The sequence below is a fragment of the Ziziphus jujuba genome, chromosome 1 (assembly GCF_031755915.1).
Source record: "Ziziphus jujuba cultivar Dongzao chromosome 1, ASM3175591v1".
Taxonomy (NCBI): Eukaryota; Viridiplantae; Streptophyta; class Magnoliopsida; order Rosales; family Rhamnaceae; genus Ziziphus; species Ziziphus jujuba.
In genome coordinates, this window is record NC_083379.1 from 29,606,443 (window position 1) to 29,625,350 (window position 18,908).

The following is an 18,908-nucleotide window of genomic DNA, read 5'->3' on the forward strand; positions in this document are numbered from 1 at the left end:
AGTAGATCAAAGGTTCATGTTGGCATCATTCACACAAAAGTTTTGTTAGCAACTTTAACGTCATTAATTGGGTAAGAAAATGATCAGAATTCTGAGAAGATTTGGCAAAATTTTAAGGATACGACCCTCTTGCAAAATAGCAAAGGTTTTTTGATGCCCTAAAAACAAATTCCATGAGGACAAATTGGGTATGGTTCCAAAACCCACCTCTCTCTGACTTCTAAAAACAATAGCATGTGAGACATATGAGTTTTTGGTACTACTACTGCGTCGGTCACAGTGCCATAAGAGAGATCCTTTTGTCACAAAAGTTGAGGAACGGAGGGGAATATAAGTACCCATGGCCAAAACACACCAAAAAATCAAAAGAAATTATTTTAAAAAAAAAAATCATGCTTACCTTAAACACAACCTCCCCTAATAATTCAACCCCACCAAAATTTCTAACTTTTTCGCTTTAGAATCCACACACCATTTTTCTTTTATTTTTTATATATATATTTTTTAATTTTTTTAATAAAGAATATTTAAGAAAGAAAAGAGAGAAAGAAGCGGCAGGGAGACCATAACGGGGTCTCGTACAAGTTACAACACAATCTACCATTTCTCTTTATTCTTTTTTCTGTTTATCCGCTCTCAATTTTTTTGCTTTCCAAAGGCAAAGGGATCCCAATGTTTCACCCCACCAACCGCCATTTCTTCAGCTTAAAGCTTTCCATGTCCCAGCCTACTCATTGCTAGAGAGAAGAGAGAGGCAGAGAGAGAGAGAGAGATACAGAGAAAAGAGAAAAAAAAAAAAAAAAAGAGGTATAAAAGAGATTATTAAAGGAGAGATATGGATGTGGGTAGGAGGAGAGCTGGAGCTGGGACTAGTGTGGTTGCTGGGTCTGTGTGGGAGAGCAGGATGAAGCATGATGAAGTCAGAGGTGGGATAAAAGTTTTCAATGGAGAAGAAAATTCTGAGGAGAGCAATGGGATTTCAGCTGGGTCGAAGTTGAAGAGAGGTCAGGCTGCTGCTGGGGCAGTGAGTGCTTCTGGGAAGAGGAAGACTTGGAAATCTGAGAGCTTTGAGAAGAACCCAATTCAGATTGCCAAAGGAAAAACTGAGTCCCCAAGGAATTCTGAAGAACAGTGCAAGGAGCTGAGTGTCTCTGTTGATGGGTTGAAGAAGAGCCCAATTCAGGTGAGAAAGCTTAGATCTGAGGGGAGCAAGGAAATTGGTGTTGCTTCTGATAAAGCTGAGAGGAGCCCAGTTGGGATTAGGAAGGCAAGGAGTGAATCGTTGAAGAGTCCTGGTAATTTGGGGAAGGAAGCTGGTGAATCTGGTGAAGGAGTGGGGAGGAATTCAATTCAGCTGAGGAAAGCCAAATCTGATTCAATTAAGGTTCAGGAACAGTCCAACAAAGATAATGATGGTTCTGGTGCTGCAATTCAATTGGGGAAGACGAAATCTGAGCCCATTAAGGACTTGGTTGAATCGGAGAAGGGAGTTGAAGAGTCCAGTGAGGAAATTGAGAAGAACCCAGTTGAGATTGGGAAGTCTGGATCTGATGAAACATGCAAGGAGTTTGGTGTTTGCCAAGACAAAGTCATTTCCAACGGTGAAAGCAATGTGGATTTGCACAACTCTGCTCCGAAAGCTGTGGTGGATGATAATGATGATTATGGTGACGATCAGGAAGAAGAAGAAGTAGAGGAAGAGTTGGGCGAGGAAATTGATGAGGTTGAGATTGAGATTGAGATTGAAAAGAAAAGCCTTGATATTAAGGAAATTAATACACCAGAGCACAAACCCAGTAACGACAAGGTCATCGGTGAAGAGAAAGTTGTAAATGAAAAACCCAACAAGGTCATCAATAAAGAGAAGGTTGTAAGTGAAAAACCCAACAAGGTCATCAATAAAGAGAAGGTTGTAAATGAAGTAAATAAGGTTCATTTTGAGAAGAAGGAAACCAAAAAGTTCCATCAAATCCATCAAAAGCCAGAACCCATCTCTATAAATGTGAAAAAACAGCCTCCTGTGATTAAACGAGCAACTTTGCATACAAATTATGCCAAAACTACATGTAAGATTGTTTTCTTTTTTTCTTGCTGCATTGTGTCGTTGGGAATGTTTTTCCTTCATTTTTATTTTTTATTTTTTACTGACAAAAGTCTTAACTCTTTGGACCATGTAGTTAGAGCAGCTTCAGATGAATACCGTACTTTTCCTGAATCCCATAACAGATTGCAGAGTTTTGGTGAGTTTTTGATTCCTGGATTTATTAGTTGTGAAATTTTCACATTTGTCAAAAATTTATTACAACTTGGGTCTTGAATTTTTTCTCATTTGTTATTATTATCTCAGTGGATTTGATCATGTGGAAAGACATATCAAGATCGGTTTTTATCTTTGGAATTGGAACATTTATCATTCTCTCATCCTCCTATACAAAAGATCTTAACATCAGGTTAAAAAATCCTGAATTTGGAAACTAATTTCATCATAAATTTTGTAAATTCTCTCTGTTTCCCTCTGTTTAAGAACATATTCCATGACTGAAATTCTGTTTGATTCGTCTCATACAGCTTTATTTCTGTCATTTCCTATCTGGGTCTTGTCTATCTTGCTACAGTCTTCCTTTTTAGGTCCATTATCTACAGGTAAAAACAATCACCGACACAGATTAAGAAAGTTGGTATTTAGTTTTGTTTTCGTTTTTTCATCTTTTTAAAAAAAAATTTGTGACTTTTTTTTTCCCCCTGTTTTGGTGAAAACAATACCAGGGGAGTTATAGATATAGATAATACAAGTTATGTTGTGGGAGAAGAAGAATCAATTTGGTTGCTGAAACTGGTCCTTCCATACCTAAATGAGTTCCTGCTAAAGCTTAAAGCTCTGTTTTCTGGTGACCCTTGCACTACAATGAAGGTAAATTACCTTTTATTGGTTTTTATTTTTATTTTTTAATTTTTTTTGGTTATTTTTAGTTCTTGCTTTCATATTGAGGAAGATACAAAAAGCGTGCTAAATTGTTGGCAATGGCAGTTGGCAGCTTTGCTCTTTGTTTTGGCCAGATGTGGCAACTCCATAACCATTTGGACCATGGCTAAATTGGGTAAGTTTCATCTTGTTAAAACTGCATTTTAAATTATACTTATATAAATTTAGCTTAAAAAAATTTATAAATTTAAATTCCTATACCCAACTTATAAATTTATAATAATCTAATGTATTTTTTGCTCCCCAGAATTCTTTGCTCTGAAGAGCATCATTTTACATAGATTTACTGATTTACATTTTTGTTTTACTTGGCTAGTGAAAAATTTCTCTTTAAATTGCAGCCAAAGAAAGAAAGAGAGAGAAACTGGCAAATTTTGTGACTGTTCTTTCCACTTTTTATTTATTTTACTTACTGTTTGGGTGTGCTAAATGGGTCAGGTTTTTTTGGGGTTTTCACCGTACCAAAAGTCTGCTCTTTGTATTCGCACCAGATTACTGCATACGGTAAGTTCCAGGAAATTAAAGATCTTTGTCTACTTTCGCGCACATTGAGTGATATATTCAAATCAACACCCATTTAGGGTGTACAAATCACCGTATACTGTGCTTTATTTGTCTTTGGTACCACACCATTGTTGGACTTTCAGCTTCTGCACAAGCAGCGCTGCCGCTTGGGTGACTATGAACTAGATCTTCAACCTTACCTAACCTTTTTACCTACTACTACTACCCCATTAAAAATGAACGTTTTCTTATATATATTTAACGGCTCTTTTATTTTTTTTTTTAATTATTTTTTTTTTTAATGTTTGATCATCATCCCTAGGCTAGATTTTATGGGTCCCATTTCAAAAATTCATAAAATGTGATGGTAGGGTCTCCTTAAAGCTTTCTTTTTTCTCCATCAAATAATGACTCTCTCTAATTGTGAATTATTTAACTTCTTTTTCTTTTGCTGGGTCAATAATTGTGAATTATGAATTTTTATTGGGTATTTTTAATTTTATTAAAAAAAATATTTTAATTAGCCGAATTTGGGAAAGTAGAGTTTTTTTTTTTTTTTTTTTTTTTTGGGTGGGGATAATAGGGTATAAGCTGAATTTGGGAAATGTTTGCTAGTCATGGTAATGGCATTTGTATGTGGATGTGTATTGAAATGTGTCACATGAATGTAGCAAATTCAATTGGACATGCTCTTTGAGTACGTCTCTGTTATTGGGCCCAACAGAATTGGGCCACCTCCTTCTCTCTCTGACAGTTTTTGGACAGAATACATTGTCTGGGTGTGGGCCCACTATCATGGGGTTATTATGAGCCTTTTGTCATTCTGACCTCTCTCTTTAGTTTCTTGGGCCTACAAAAGAAATAGAACAAAAATCTTTGTTTTATTGTGGGCCCTTAACTCGTTTTTTTCCCCCTTTTTTTTTGAAAAAAAAAAAAATTCTTTTTCAAGGGATCAAAATTTATTTTTATCACGAATGATAAGAATCTTTTGTTCCGATTCATTAAAAATACTAGCAAAGTAAAAATAAAAATAAAAAGTTAAAAATGAAAAAAACTACATTGGTTCAATAAAAAAATAGGAATAGAAGATCTTCCTCAGAATATGTCTAAAAATGGTGAGATTCAAATTTCAATATTTTTTGTGGTTTATATCTTTGTCATTAGGTTGTTTCGAAGATACTATGTATAGATGTCATTGATGAAGTGCTTGACATGTTTATGGATTGTTGTGCAATTTTCTTTTTGTACAAAGATTGTTGTATAAATATACATGCTTAATTTCACAATATATCAGACTGAATGGGGATTAAAAAAAGAAGAAGCATATTTTAGTGTTATTGTACATAAAATGGAATTAGATGAGTTGCTAAAATGAAAATAGTATGACAATTGAAGATTTGGTACTAATGTTTAAATTAATAATGTTGAAAATGAAGCCAAATTTTGGGTTCGAAGATTTCGGGATGCTTGGAACTCATGCTCTCACAAGAAAGCCTTGACTGTTGCCATCTTTCTCCTTGTTTGGAACCTTTCCTCCATCGTTGCTCGCATTTGGGCAGGTACAAAAAAAAAAAAAAATAAATAAATAAATGATATACCCTTTTTAAATTTTATACAAATTCAGTGGCTCTTTTGCTATTTAGGAAAGCTACTGGATACGTACCTTTTTTAATTTTTATACAAATTGAGGGGCTCTTTTGCAATTTAACAAAGCTACTGGATCTGTTTTAAGTTGTGGTGATGAAAATCCATTTTTTCAGTGTTCATGCTGTTTGTGGCCTTTCGATACTATCAGCAATCCATAGCAACAGATGAATGGATGGAAGATGATGCAGGAGAAGAAGACATTTGGCATGAACCCATTGGAAGAGATGAACAAGGGAATGGGCCCACTATTGTTGACATTACTAAACAAAAGAAAAAATTTTAAGAAATAAAATGATGTTGCCATTTTATGATATCCTCTTCCTCTTCCTCTTATTCATATCATAGTTCTAATTTATTTTATTGTAAATATTTGATAATTAGTGAATATATTCTGTTTTCCTCTCTAACAAGTTCAATAAAATAATTTATTTCTGGTTTCTGTCCATAAAATTTCAAATACAAAGAGAGAGAAAAATTTCAGTAAAAAAATATATAAATAAATGAAAAAGAAGGAGATGAATAAATGCAATACATATGTTTGATATTTTTTCGTTTTAAACAAATATTCAAATATAAAATGTTGCAGTGTACACATGATAGAGCCGTGTGTGTAGGTCTCAATGACGCAGGTTTGTGGAGAATACTATTGGGTCAAGTTCACTATTCCCATAGAAATTTTAGTCTGATTAACTATTAATTAGATTTTGCTAATACATAATAATAAATATATATATATATATACAATTTTATTTTACTAGCCGATGTCCGTCAAAATAAAATAGAATGATTTGTATAGCTATTTAACCATGTGGTTGAACGTGTATGTGTGTTATTGAGGAGAAAATTAATGTGTTTTATATCTATATATATATATATATATAGAATTTCATTCATAGGTAATGTTATTTTTTTTTCCCAAAAAAGAAACAAAACCCTTAACTAATTCTGCTTAAGATTATTAGAAAAAAAGGACTAAATCACATTTTTTACGCAAATATGTGGAAAATCAAGGCAACCTAATCATTTTTTTTTTTTTGGGTAATTTGACAACAGAACCAATTTGAAGAGACTTTGATGGGGAATAATTTGGTTTTATTTCCAACCCTAAACTGAGAATATCATGAGTTATTCACTAAAAAAAAAAAAAGAGAGGAGAATATCATATGAGCCTCTGCTCAAAATTTGATGTAATTCCATAGCTTGCAATTCAATTCGGTCTATATATCTCCACCCATTTTTTTTTTATATTATATCTCCACATCATCATCATCATTATTATTCTCCACTCAATTATTCATTGGACAAAGAAATACAAATTTCAAGACCTAAAATAAAAATAAAAAATAAAAAATAAAAAACCGTTATCAAACCCCAATGATATTACAAATGTAATACGTTAAGTTTAATGTTGAACTTGATTAATTATTGATTAATTATTTTTTTAAACTCTTGACCTAATTAAATAAAATATTTAATTGATTTTTTATTATTTATAATATTTTTTTCATTTCATATTTTAAATCTACAATCTTATATAAATGTAAATGATTTATTAACGAATCAATCTCATTTGATAAATATTTAAATGATTTGATAATGCAACTTTAGTAAAAATAATGCAATGATTTTATGTTTAAAAAAATAATCAATAATTGTATCAAAACATATTTTTTCAAATAAAAATTAAAATTAAAGGACTAAGGATATAAAAACACAGATGTTTTTTGTTTTTTGTTTTTTTTTTTTTTTCCCCCTTCAAAGAGAAAAAGAAAAGAAAGTGTGTGCGTTTTGTTTGCTGTACAAAATTCGGTGTAGTAGCAAACGCGGCCTGAGCCTGACGAAAAGCACTCGCAAGAGGGTGAGAGAGAAGAAAGGAAGGTCAAACCGCATTCGCATCCCAACCCAAACCCCGACCCGACCCATCATTTCGCCATTTTCAGCCTTCGCTCGCCCAGTCAAACCAGATGTCTCCGTTTCTTGCCCTTTCTCAGAGGTTCAAAAATATTTTTTTTCCCCCTTAAATTTTTATTTTTCTTTTTGGTGTTTATCTATCAAGTTAGCGAAACAGACCAAAAGAAGAAGAAAAAAAAAATTAAAAAACCCAAATCAAAACCCGTGAATTTTGTATCTTTCTGCACATTCAAGACCCATAAATTTCTTGGAAGTCTTTTGAAAGAGGCAATTAAAATTATTATTATTATTATTATTATTAGTTTTAATATTTTTGTGGTTGAGAAGGTTATAGGGGAATTCTTTGGTAAAGGGTGTTGAAGAATAAACAAATTTACTTATGATTGATTGTCTTGGACTCACATCTAAGATTCTGTTTCTGAGTATCTTTTAACTTATCATTTTTGTAGTGTATATTAATGTTCTGTTTGTCTGGGAAGTATTCTTATTTCTTTATTTATTCACTTTGCCTTATTTTTACTCAGTATTTTTCATATGCATCTTGCATCAAACGAAGTGAATAGCAGTTAATTTTATGGAAGTTTTGTCGTTCTTTATTGCATCCAATACTTAGACTAGTTTCATTCCAATAATAATTCTGTCAGGTTTTTCAAGTGTCCCAAAAATGGCCTAGTGGTGCCGAAGTTTCCTACAACCCTGTGACAACAATTTTTAAAGGTATTCCACTCCCATTCTTCTTCTTCTTTCAGGTCTTTTAAATTGTGATCATCTTAGTTTTAAAGGAATGCCCATCTAAGTTTGTAGAATAGCATGTGCAGATTCTTCTTTATACTGTTGAAATTTGTTTTAAATAATTATGCTTCGGCCTCTTTTTGTTACTTGATATATTTGCCTTCATGGTTATATTATTCTGTGTTTTATGTTGATGGTTTTTGGTACTTGCAAAAGCATCTTTGCGGGTGCTATATATATGGTCGTGTTAATATACTGTATTTAGGTGCTATTTTCTTCGTTTTCCTTTTATTTTTTATTTTTTTAACTTGCGGATGAAATGCTTGTTTACAATATGAAAATGGATTATGCATACTCATCTCTCAACCCATTGTAATCATCAAATGTAGAAGGGGATTAGTGGATTGATAGTGGGTATGATCTTTGTTGCTTTTGGGCATGTGTCAGTATTTTCCTATGGCGTACAGCTTGTGGAAAATCTATATGAGTCTGTAAGCATGCATGTCAAACGCATAAACATGCATGAGGGGCTGTCCTATTTAATGAGCTTGACAAATAAAATTGGGTGTTAATTCTCAAGTTTGCAAAACGTTTTGCTAACGTGAGCTGATTGTTGATGGTAGAGCTATTGCTTGTTTAAAGTTGTGCTTGTCCCCTGTGTTTTATTGGAGATTTGACTTTGAGGGAATATGTCATTCAATTGGTTTTGTTCACTACAAGTCAAATGAATTTTTCCATTTCCAAACTAGGCATTTAAACATTTAACTTGTTTTTGATAAAACAAAATATTATTTTGGTAACATTTTGGCTTGATCAGCATACTTGATGTAAAGACTTAATTCATTTAGGTGTTTGTTAACTATCACATATTATGGTCTGATCCATATGGTGCAAGGTTCTTTTTTCATTGTGATATTCATCTTCATTTTAGAATAGATATATCTCTCTGTTATTTTGGTTTCATTGAAGGATATAGCGTCAGTGTTTTGTCTTTATCAGATTAGTTGGCTGTGTTTAGATGCTTTTTCTTTTCCTTGTAGGGTTGATTTCAGATTAGTTGGTTGTGTTTAAATGCTTTTCCTTATCTTGAAAAATAAGTGTCTTTATTACTGCTTATTTCACTTCAACATTAACATTACTTAGGCCCATTGCAATTTGCACAGATGAGTCTTGTGACTGATTCTCCAGTGAATTCATCTAGCAGTGATGACTTTGCTGCACTTCTTGATTCAGCATTGGATTCTGCTTCTTCAGATTCATCACCAGTTGAAGAAGCTAAGGATGACGATGATGTTGAAATTGAGAGGTGCTGATTAATTTTTTTGGTTTTTTGAATTTTTTGATTTGATTTGATTTTTTTTGAAAGTTTCTGTTTATGTATATACCCACAACCTTAAACAATATTCTGTCATTACGGATAAATCTTCCTCATTTCATTAAAAAGTTCCTTTGTTACTTTTAGAAGCCACAGAACCCAAAGGAAAACCAAGACTGAAATATTCCATGAAAACTGGCCTCTTTTGGTCTACCAAGGCTTCTGAAAATAAATTACAATAATAAGTTAAGCTGTCATATATGATAAGACAGCACATAAGTAAAGGGTAAATTCTTACATTAAAAACCATAAATAAACTCACACCGCAAAAACAGATGGTGCACTATCTCCCTGTTCTTTATGCAATACACCTTGAGTGGATAACAATAAGATGGACCTTCTTCTTAGAAGCAAATGATTAGCATTAAAGCTTCTTAGATAGGTATACTACCTTCTTTTATTTTCTTATTCTACTACTTTCGCTGGTTAAATATTATTTTTTTTTTGAATTTCTATTTGGTAAACCTTCCAGTATAAAAAGGCATAAAGTGGAGAATATGGGAAGCACAGAGGAGCCTGATGGATCAACTTCTCAAGTTTCTGTGACGGAAGTGCTAGGTAAATTTTATGATTGGGTTGTCAATCCTTTGATTGTTGCATGCATATAGACTTCTTCTTGACTGTCTAAATGTTTCCTAGACATAGAGTGTTTTGAGGGGTCTTTAATACCAAACCCCTTTCTTGAGAATCGCGAGACAAACTTAGTGATACCACATTAGACAAATATCATTGTGTTTATATATTCTCTTTATCTTTTTATTTTATTTTATTATCTGTTTATCTGTTCCTTTTCCTCCTTAAAGTCTGCATACGTGTGTGCATGACATGCATGAAAAGTTTTGTGGGTTGAGGAGTTAGTGTCGCTCACAGAGTGATGGTATCTTATATGTATTTTGGATTTGACAGAAGCTTTAATGATCTCCGGTTATCTCTGGTCTAAAGACATACTGAACTAATTTTCTAATTAGTTTTGCCTTAGAAAAGAGAATGTTGTAAATCATTTTAGAATCTTTTAATGTTGAAATTTTATTATTTATGCCCGTAACTTTCCTTGTTAAATTTACCCATACACTGAAAGCTTTCTGTTGCTTTGAGATGAAAATGCAGATATATGCTCACTTATTTTCCTATTAATATGTAGTCTTTCCATTATTCATCTTGTTTAGAAACTGTTCTTGTTAGGATAAGAAGAAATACGATTTTGCTACATGCATGGCCACCAATCATTGTAATCATGTTCTTCGTGCAGAGGAAGAATCCACAAAGCAGAATACGTGTACACATCCTGGTTCGTTTGGAGATATGTGTATAATTTGTGGTCAGAGGTTGGAGCAGGAGTCTGGTGTGACATTTGGGTACATTCACAAGGTATTCCTTCTTTGAGATAACTACCAGGTCAAGTAAGCTTTTTTGTTGCTTTTGTTTAGTTTGAAAATAGTCAATGGGTGGATTTATGGGTTTATATATGTATGTGTTTATATATATATATATATATGATTTTGCTATAGAAATGACCACTTTGTGCATGCCTGTGGGGGCCTAATGTTCTGCAACATGTTGTGGGACGTTAGGCATGCATAGGCGTTCTCTATGTGGTGCTCTCTATAGCAGGACTGTATGTATATATATATGTTATTATTATGTACTCATTAGGATGTCCAGATGGAATTATCGTATGGACTCAAAGGATATGCTCTGCACATTAATCCTATTGGGTCCTGATGGGAGAATTGTTGTGTGTATATATATATATATATATATGGAGAGAGAGAGAGAGAGAGAAAGAAAGAAATGGTATCTTAAGCAATGTTGCTAAGCTTATGCTTAGCAACAACGGTGTTTCACACTAGTCTTAACTTATTATTTTACAGTTTTTCACCTTCTTCACCATATTCAGGATCTAGAATACAAACGCATTCTTGTGTATGGGGGTATGTAAAAAAATGTAATACAAAAAGGGGCTAATAATAGGGTCCTATGTCATTGTTGCTAATGCTAAGCAACATTGCTAAGGGATCATTTCTCATTTTATATAATGTAATTGTGGAATTATCTGGAGTACTTTTAGCTTCGCTTGGTAGCTTTTCGTCAAAAAGCACGAGATTGGTTGTAACCCTTGCATCCTATCTATGTTGCTCAAATGAAGAAAACTCCTTGATGTAGGACAGGTGGGGAAGGAAAAAAAAAATGAAAATTAAAAGATAGGTTCTAGCATCACAGCAGAACAATTTTAGGAATCACTCCTAAAATCCCTAGGCATCATACCTAAGTTTGGTTTGCATCACACAAAACCAGAGAAATAACTCTCATAAAATACTTGTATTACTAATCATCTCCTAAAAGAATTACAAAGGGCCCTATTTATAATAAAATTACCTAACAACATTAGGAAACTAAAATAATAGAAAACCTAGTTAAATAAGGAAACCAACTAATAAACTTTCCTAAAAACTTAAGGAAATTAAATAATCAGAAGAAACCTAATAAACATAATAATATTAAAATCTTAAAAATCATAAAACCCTAATGATTAAAATTCTATGTAATCTTCATCATTCTCCATCATTCTCCCCCTCTTACAGAACGAGACTCCAGTGAGTTTAAAGCTGAAATCGTAAAGCAATAATCGAAACTTCAAGAATGATAGCATCGGTGGCATAAGCTCAAACTTGATGAAGAAGACTACATGCCTAGCAAATTTAGGGTTATTTAAGGTGAACAAAAACCTTTCATTCAAATGATCTGAGTCCAACTTGACACATTTAGGTTGTGTAGATAATGGTCTAAGCAAGGTGACAGGTTGTGTAGGTAAGAGATGGTTCTAGTAAGGTGACAAGTTGCATAGGTAAGGGTTTGAATAAGGATTTGGATAAAGTGTCAGGTTGTGTAGGCAAGGGTTCAGGTAGGGATTTGGGTAAGGTGGCAGGTGGTGTAGGTGGCGGTAAAGGTTCAATTAAGGATTCAGGTTTAAAATCAATAGGCTGTCCTTCTTGAGTAAGTGTACCTCCAATTTCCTCATTTGATGCTCCACATACAGTTTCAAAATCCTTTGTAAAATCTGTTAGTTGAAGAACCTGAGCCTCAGTCATCTGTTTCTCACTTTCCTATTCAAATTCTTTATTGGAAAGAATGTCCTGCAGCTTTTGTGAGTTAGAAATTTTACTTGGCTTTTCCACTTTATATTTATCCATCTTAGCTACCGTCATAGGCTTCAACACAACTTTTCTATTATTAAACATGAAAGAGTAGGTATTTTCTCTTCCACAGTGAAACACATCTCTATCATAAAGCCCAGGATGATCAAGAAGAATATGTGTTACTTTCATTGGAATCATGTCACACCAAATTGAATCACTATAAACTCTACATGAAAAAGAAACTAGACAGCGTTGGGTTACAGGAATTGAAGTATTATCAATCCATGCTACTTTGTTCTTTGTATGGATGTGGATGTAGTTGAATAGGAAGTTTTAGTCATCCTACCATAGATGCTAAAACAACATTCATGATACTACCACCATTAATGATAAGCTTTTGTGCTTGATTTTCACAACGATCCAACATTTGAAAAATATATATATGTTTCAATCTTTCTTCCCATTTTTCGAAATCGAAAGGATATGTCTAACAACAACATTTAATGAAGTATCTACTTTATCTCCTTCTTCCAAATCATCAGGATTATATACCCCATAGTTGAAGTTGTCTTCATCTTCCTCCTTCTGTTGATCACGTACTTCGTGATGTTCCACACCAAGATGTAAGTTTCTCTTAGGACAATTATATGCCATATGACCAGGCTGTCCACACTTGAAACATTTATGGCCCTTTCTCTAAAATTAGCGGCATCAAAAATAGATTCCTTGGACTTTGTGGGCTGAATAGATGGTTGATTTGCTGTAGTTCCAATGCTTTGATTCAATGTTGTATCAGGTCTCTTGAAACTTTCAAGATACTCCAAATCCAAAGAAATTTGAAAAGCTTGCTCCAAACTATAGATAGGTTGTCGTAACAACTCCCTCCTAATGTTGGATCTCAAACCAGATTTAAATCTTGCTAGTGTTTGCCTTGGATCTTTAAGTAGTTGGCTTCGAGTCTTCAATTTATCAAACTTTTGCATATATTAAGGAACTGACATATTATTTTGCTTCAAGTTGATTGCTTGCTCACATAGTTTGTCATAATAATAGGCATGTATTTTTCCCTAAGCTTAGCTTTCATCTCTTGCCAAGTACCAATGAGTGGTAATCCCATTCTCTTCAAGTCTCCTTCAACACCCATCCGCCAAATCTTAGCAAGACCTACTAGTTTCATCCTGGCAAATCTCACTCTCCGATCATCATCCATATCGTACCAATCAAAATATTCTTCAATGGAAGAAAGCCAATCAGCAAACTCGGTTGGATTTACCTTACCTTCGAAATTTGGTACTTCAATTTTTACCCTCTGTGATGTCATCAAAAGTATTGTGTTGATCGAACATGTCTCTCACCCAATTAGATGCTTCTTGGGCTGTAGGATAGGGTATTGGAGCAGTTGTCTTTGCTGGTTGCCTCTCTTGATCTTATCATCATTGGCTTCAAGAATCTCTTTTTGTTCGTTGTTAATTAAGGAGCTATTAGGCTGAAATATTTGTGCTTCAATATTGCTAACCCGAACATCAATATCGCTAACCTGAGCAGTAAGAGACTACTTGTTCTACCATACAAATAAATAGTTCTTCAAATTGATTGTCAGCTATTCTGCCTTTAAAACTCTTTCCAGATCGTGTAGTCATGATTCTTTTAGTCAAAGAAACAATCTGATCATTGGATACTGTTCACACGGAGTACTGTATTTGCAGTGCAGGGATACTGTTTACGGGAATGTTCACATGGGTACTGTTCACGCGGCAAGGGTTGGAACCAGGCTCTGATACCAAACTGATGTAGGACAGGTGGGGAAGCAAAGAAAACTGAAAAATAAAAGATAGGTTATAGCATCACACCAGAACAATTCTAGGAATCACTTCTAGAATCCCTAAGCTTCACACCTAAGTTTGGTTTGCATCACACAAAACCAGAGAAATAACTCTTATAAAAATACTTGTATTATTAATCTTCTCCTAAAAGAATTACAAAGAGCCCTATTTATAATTAAATTACCTAACAACATTAGGAAACTAAAATAATAGGAAACCTAGTTAAATATGGAAACCAACTAATAAACTTTCGTAAAAACTTAAGGAAATTAAAATAATAAGAAGAAACCTAATAAACATAATAATATTAAAATCTTAAAAATCATAAAACCCTAATGATTAAAATTCTATGTAATCTTCATCATTCTCCATCACTTCTATCTTGAAGTAACCTATTGTGCTCCTACAATTTTAGCCAAATAACAATCCATTCAAAATCTGGTTGGATTGGATTGATAGTAGGGTGAAGTGGCTTGAAGGCTTTGATTAATGGAAAGACCAGATATGGAAAATAGGAAAAAGCTGACATCTCAATTTTCAAAATTTCAGGATATAAACAATTTCATAATCATTTTTAAGCTTTGCAACTTAATACATGGAAAATCTAAAATTACAAACTACGAACAAAAAACAGTACTGAAAATAACTTGGTTCAAATCTGATTTGATAGAGATGGTGCATCAATAGTAAATTGATTTTGATGACTTTGGAGACCCATAAATTCCAGAAGTCTCGATAATTGATGAACAAGTAGTAAATGAGTTAGAAGTATGGAGATTTCCTCTGCAATTGGTAACTGGGAAGCCAGATAAAGATGCCATCTAGGGTTCTTCTGAGAAATCACAAAAGATAGAGATTTCATTGTTAAATTTTTAAGAAGGAAGATTAAAGAGAAGATAACTAAGAGTTATATAAAATATAGACGAGAGATTGCAGAGGGTGCATGCTGGTGATTAGCCTGGCAGGGAGGTAGACATACCAAGGTTAAGGGAAAAAGTGAATAGGGCTCTTAGTGGCTAATGCAGGAAAGCTGTAGAAGATTTTTTATTTTTAATATATAAAGATTTTTGTTGTTTCTATTATATGTCTTCCCTGGGATTCTTTTGATAAATTATTCTTATAAATAAGATTTCAGTATGTTGAGATGGAGAGGATATCATCCTTCTGATCTGTTATGTCTTATGTCCTGTCATTGACAAAATACCAATATCTTGATAAAAAAATGACTTTTTTGCCTTTGCTCTGTGCTGCTTTTTCTGTATTATATGTTAATTGGAATTGATACGTTGAGGCAAACAATTTTTATTGGCAGGGATTAAGGCTTAATAATGATGAGATTGTTAGGTTGCGCAGCAAGGATATGAAGAATTTGTTACGCCATAAAAAACTTCACTTGGTTCTCGATCTGGATCATACGTTGTTGAATTCCACTCAACTCGTACATATGACACCAGAAGAGGAATACTTGAAGAGCCAAACAGATTCTCTGCAAGGTATACACTATATGCCCTTGATGTGGTTCTTCTTTCTCGGTTTCATTGGCATTTCCTCTTTAGAAGAATATATATCACATCAAAAGAGTTTGCTTATTTCTGCTTTAGCATTACAAATTGAATAGAGCTTATCATTGATTTGATTTGCTATTAAATTGCCTTTTAACTTTCCCTTTAAGTGTGCTGCTGACATAAACAATTTGTTTTTTGAAATGCTAGTATTTATGTGCATGTGTTCATTTGTTTGAAATCACTTTAATTTTTTGTTTGGGTTGAATCATTAGAGCTTATTTGGCATTCTGGATGATTTAATGGGTTCACTGATGCTGTTGCATTGTGATTTTCAAATACAATGAGTTGATAGATGTCTCAAATGGGAGCCTCTTCATGCTGGAGAATATGCATATGATGACCAAGTTGAGGCCTTTTGTTCGGACATTTTTAAAAGAAGCAAGTGAAATGTATGAAATGCACATTTATACAATGGGCGATCGAGCTTATGCATTGGCAATGGCTAATATTCTTGATCCCAAAAGAGAGTACTTTGGTGAAAGAGTGATATCACGGGATGATGGCACCCAGAAACATCAAAAGGGGCTTGATGTTGTGTTGGGGCAAGAAAGTGCAGTTCTAATCCTTGATGATACCGAAAATGTAAGTACTTTTGTAATTTAAAAGATTTTTAACTTTTGAGCATTTTCAATGCTTTGAAAACAATTATAACTTTCAGTTTTCAAAAGAATTTTTCCGTAGGGAAAAGGAAAAAAAAAAAATGTTGTGAGCCAAAAAAAAGGGGATCTATATGCGATTCTAGAACTTGGTTTGTAGCTGTCGTTCCTTTATGGTTCTGACCTCCAATTACTTGCTTTTCATTCTTTTATGGCGCTGTAAATTCTTGCTTTTTCGGATAATCCAGGTTGTTTCCAGTCTTTGAATCATCTTAGGTGGTTATTAATTGTTATCCATACTGCAGGCTTGGACAAAGCATAAGGAAAATTTGATACTAATGGAAAGATATCATTTCTTCAGATCAAGTTGTCACCAATTTGGCTTCAATTGTAAGTCTCTTTCTGAATTGAAGAGTGATGAAAGTGAGACTGAAGGAGCTCTTGCAACAGTTCTCAAAGTTCTTAAGCAGATCCACAACAATTTCTTTGATGTATGTCTGTCTTTCTATTACTCTGTCAACACATATTGTTATACTTGTCTGCTAACCTTATTGTCGGGACCTTTCTGTAGAACACCAGTGACAATCTTATGGGCAGGGATGTGAGGCAGGTACAGTGGTTTGTTGTTTCACCCCATTTTAACTTAAGGATGAAGTGTGCTGTTACAGTTGGTAAAATTTTTGAGCTTGGAATGGTACAAGTGTTGAGCTAGAATATTCGTGCTGTGTTTCAGGTGTTGAAAACTCTTCGGCAGGAAATCTTGAAGGACTGTAAAATTGTTTTCAGCCGTGTTTTTCCTACCAAATTCCAGGCTGAGAACCACCAGCTGTGGAAGATGGCAGAGCAGTTGGGTGCTACTTGTTCAACAGAACTTGACCCATCAGTGACACACGTGGTTGCAACAGATGCTGGAACAGAAAAATCTCGTTGGGCAGCGAAAGAAAAGAAATTTTTGGTCCATCCCAGGTGGATTGAAGCTACAAACTATCTCTGGCAAAAGCTACCTGAAGAGAACTTTTCTGTTAGCGTAGTGAAAAACCAATGACCATTCGTTTATCAGTGCTAACCCTCTGTAGTTGTGCATAGTCTCTAATACTCGGCCTTTTTTGCGTTCAGCAAAGACCAGTTCTTCTAATTAGGGCTGGACATATTTGGGTCTACCATATTCTGCAAATCTTATTGCTGAATTTCAGTCCAATACATTTTAAATTTTGTATGATTAAGTTGTATTGGGCTTGTTTATAGGGATTTGGATCCTCTTCATTAATAATAGGACCGATCATTTTACACCACGTTAATGTACTTAAATTGAACGGTGTGTCAAATTGGAAAGTATTTTAATTGCGTTAAATGGTGTTTTTAACTTCTCTTTCTGTTTGTTGAATTATTTTTGCCAAATTAATGATTTTTGTAAAGGAGTTGTAAATATAGTTTTGTTTTTTAACCTTTTAACTTTTTATTACTTAATAATAGCAAGAATGTATTTTAAACAAAAATTATTGTCTAATAATGAAATTTGTAGTTTGGATGTAAGTTACAATGAATTTATTCGCTGCAACAATAAAAATCTTTGTATACATAACAGTCGAGACTACCAGTACAAAATTTAGGAATTTGAACTGTGGTGTTGATGCCAACTGGGAGAGAGCCTAAAGGCTCAATGTTGTTAACAATAATAACAAAATTCTTCGTAAGGTTTCCAATATAACTTGCTATCACTATTTACCTGCATTGATAACGCTAGTAGCAAATCCATCAAATTTGTTTACCAAAGTTTTTATTGTGTTTTATAAGTAATTATGTTTTACATTTGCATATTAGATCATGCATTTTTTCATATCTGAAAATTTTGGTAAATGTATATACAGTATAGTACATCCAAAGTCGCCAGAGACAAGTAAACAGAAAATGTTGCTAGACAAGATGTGATGGGTAATGGAAAATCTAACACACGCTAACTTGGAAAAAAAATAAAAATAAAAGAAGAATCTAATAAACGGGTCAAAATCAAAGATGGAAGTTGGCTTCAAACCATTTGAAGTTAGGCACGCATGCATGCATGCAGAGTATGCAGTCTCATCAATAGCATCATCATTATCTTATCTAACTACCGGTCCACAACCTGAGAGCTAAAGAAATCCTCCAAGCTCCACAAGACTTTCAATAAGTAAAAACCATAAAAACCAATATAGTTGTGGAGGAGACTGACTGATTGAGTTGGATAATACGAACCCAGTTACCAACAGAATTTAGAATGCCTGAAAAGAGTTAGTAACACGTAGGTGTCTGTATATGTAGGGATAGGACACTGAAAAGAAAGGGATTCATCAAAGTACTCGACAGGGCCATGGTATCAACTTGAATTAATTGTACCCCATTTGCGTCAAGGACTTGTCTTTCTGTGCAATTCTTCCTTTTTTTTTTCTTTTTTTTTTTTTTTTGTAAGGAGACGTACTAAATAGGCCATCATTGCTGCTCCTTGTGTATGGTGCACATGCATGGAAAGCAATATGGTTTATCAAAATATATGCAAGAAACAAGCATGGATTTTCATTCATTTTGATTTTTGAACGTACTACTATGGACTAACTTAATTTCTCCATCCAGAGTAATTATAAGTTTCATCAAATTGGAA

General features: G+C 33.7%; 2 protein-coding genes across 7 annotated transcripts; both read left to right on the forward strand.

Annotated features, from left to right (window-relative positions):
* The first annotated feature begins 454 nt into the window (after nucleotides 1-454).
* LOC107426797 (reticulon-like protein B21) lies at nucleotides 455-5,566 on the forward strand. Its single transcript, XM_016037086.4, has 9 exons — nucleotides 455-2,066; nucleotides 2,178-2,240; nucleotides 2,348-2,450; nucleotides 2,569-2,643; nucleotides 2,767-2,911; nucleotides 3,029-3,098; nucleotides 3,422-3,487; nucleotides 4,924-5,046; nucleotides 5,248-5,566. Exons 1-9 carry the CDS (start codon nucleotides 836-838, stop codon nucleotides 5,415-5,417), a joined length of 2,046 nt encoding a protein of 681 aa, XP_015892572.3. The 5' UTR covers nucleotides 455-835; the 3' UTR covers nucleotides 5,418-5,566.
* Nucleotides 5,567-6,903: 1,337 nt separating this feature from the next.
* Nucleotides 6,904-17,565, forward strand: LOC107426942 (RNA polymerase II C-terminal domain phosphatase-like 4). 6 transcript variants are annotated; one of them, XM_016037266.4, is made up of 10 exons: nucleotides 6,906-7,127; nucleotides 7,690-7,762; nucleotides 8,921-9,083; nucleotides 9,625-9,710; nucleotides 10,402-10,520; nucleotides 15,425-15,605; nucleotides 15,970-16,259; nucleotides 16,579-16,764; nucleotides 16,845-16,883; nucleotides 17,007-17,565. In XM_016037266.4, exons 3-10 carry the CDS (start codon nucleotides 8,941-8,943, stop codon nucleotides 17,316-17,318), a joined length of 1,356 nt encoding a protein of 451 aa, XP_015892752.2. In that variant the 5' UTR covers nucleotides 6,906-7,127; nucleotides 7,690-7,762; nucleotides 8,921-8,940; the 3' UTR covers nucleotides 17,319-17,565. The 6 variants fall into 6 exon arrangements, with proteins under 6 accessions (XP_060667189.1, XP_015892752.2, XP_015892748.2 ...); XM_016037262.4 differs by having other exon boundaries at nucleotides 7,060-7,127; nucleotides 8,941-9,083; XM_048480957.2 differs by lacking the exon at nucleotides 6,906-7,127 and adding an exon at nucleotides 7,134-7,312.
* The last annotated feature ends 1,343 nt before the right edge of the window (nucleotides 17,566-18,908 follow it).

Coding starts and splice junctions, on each gene's coding strand:
- LOC107426797 (XM_016037086.4), top strand. CDS start 836: ATGGATGTGGGTAGGAGGAGAGCTGGAGCTGGGACTAGTGTGGTTGCT. Junction 3,488..4,923: donor GCACCAGATTACTGCATACG/GTAAGTTCCAGG, acceptor TTGAAAATGAAG/CCAAATTTTGGGTTCGAAGA. Junction 5,047..5,247: donor CGTTGCTCGCATTTGGGCAG/GTACAAAAAAAA, acceptor CCATTTTTTCAG/TGTTCATGCTGTTTGTGGCC.
- LOC107426942 (XM_016037266.4), top strand. CDS start 8,941: ATGAGTCTTGTGACTGATTCTCCAGTGAATTCATCTAGCAGTGATGAC. Junction 9,084..9,624: donor GATGATGTTGAAATTGAGAG/GTGCTGATTAAT, acceptor TAAACCTTCCAG/TATAAAAAGGCATAAAGTGG. Junction 9,711..10,401: donor TTCTGTGACGGAAGTGCTAG/GTAAATTTTATG, acceptor TTCTTCGTGCAG/AGGAAGAATCCACAAAGCAG.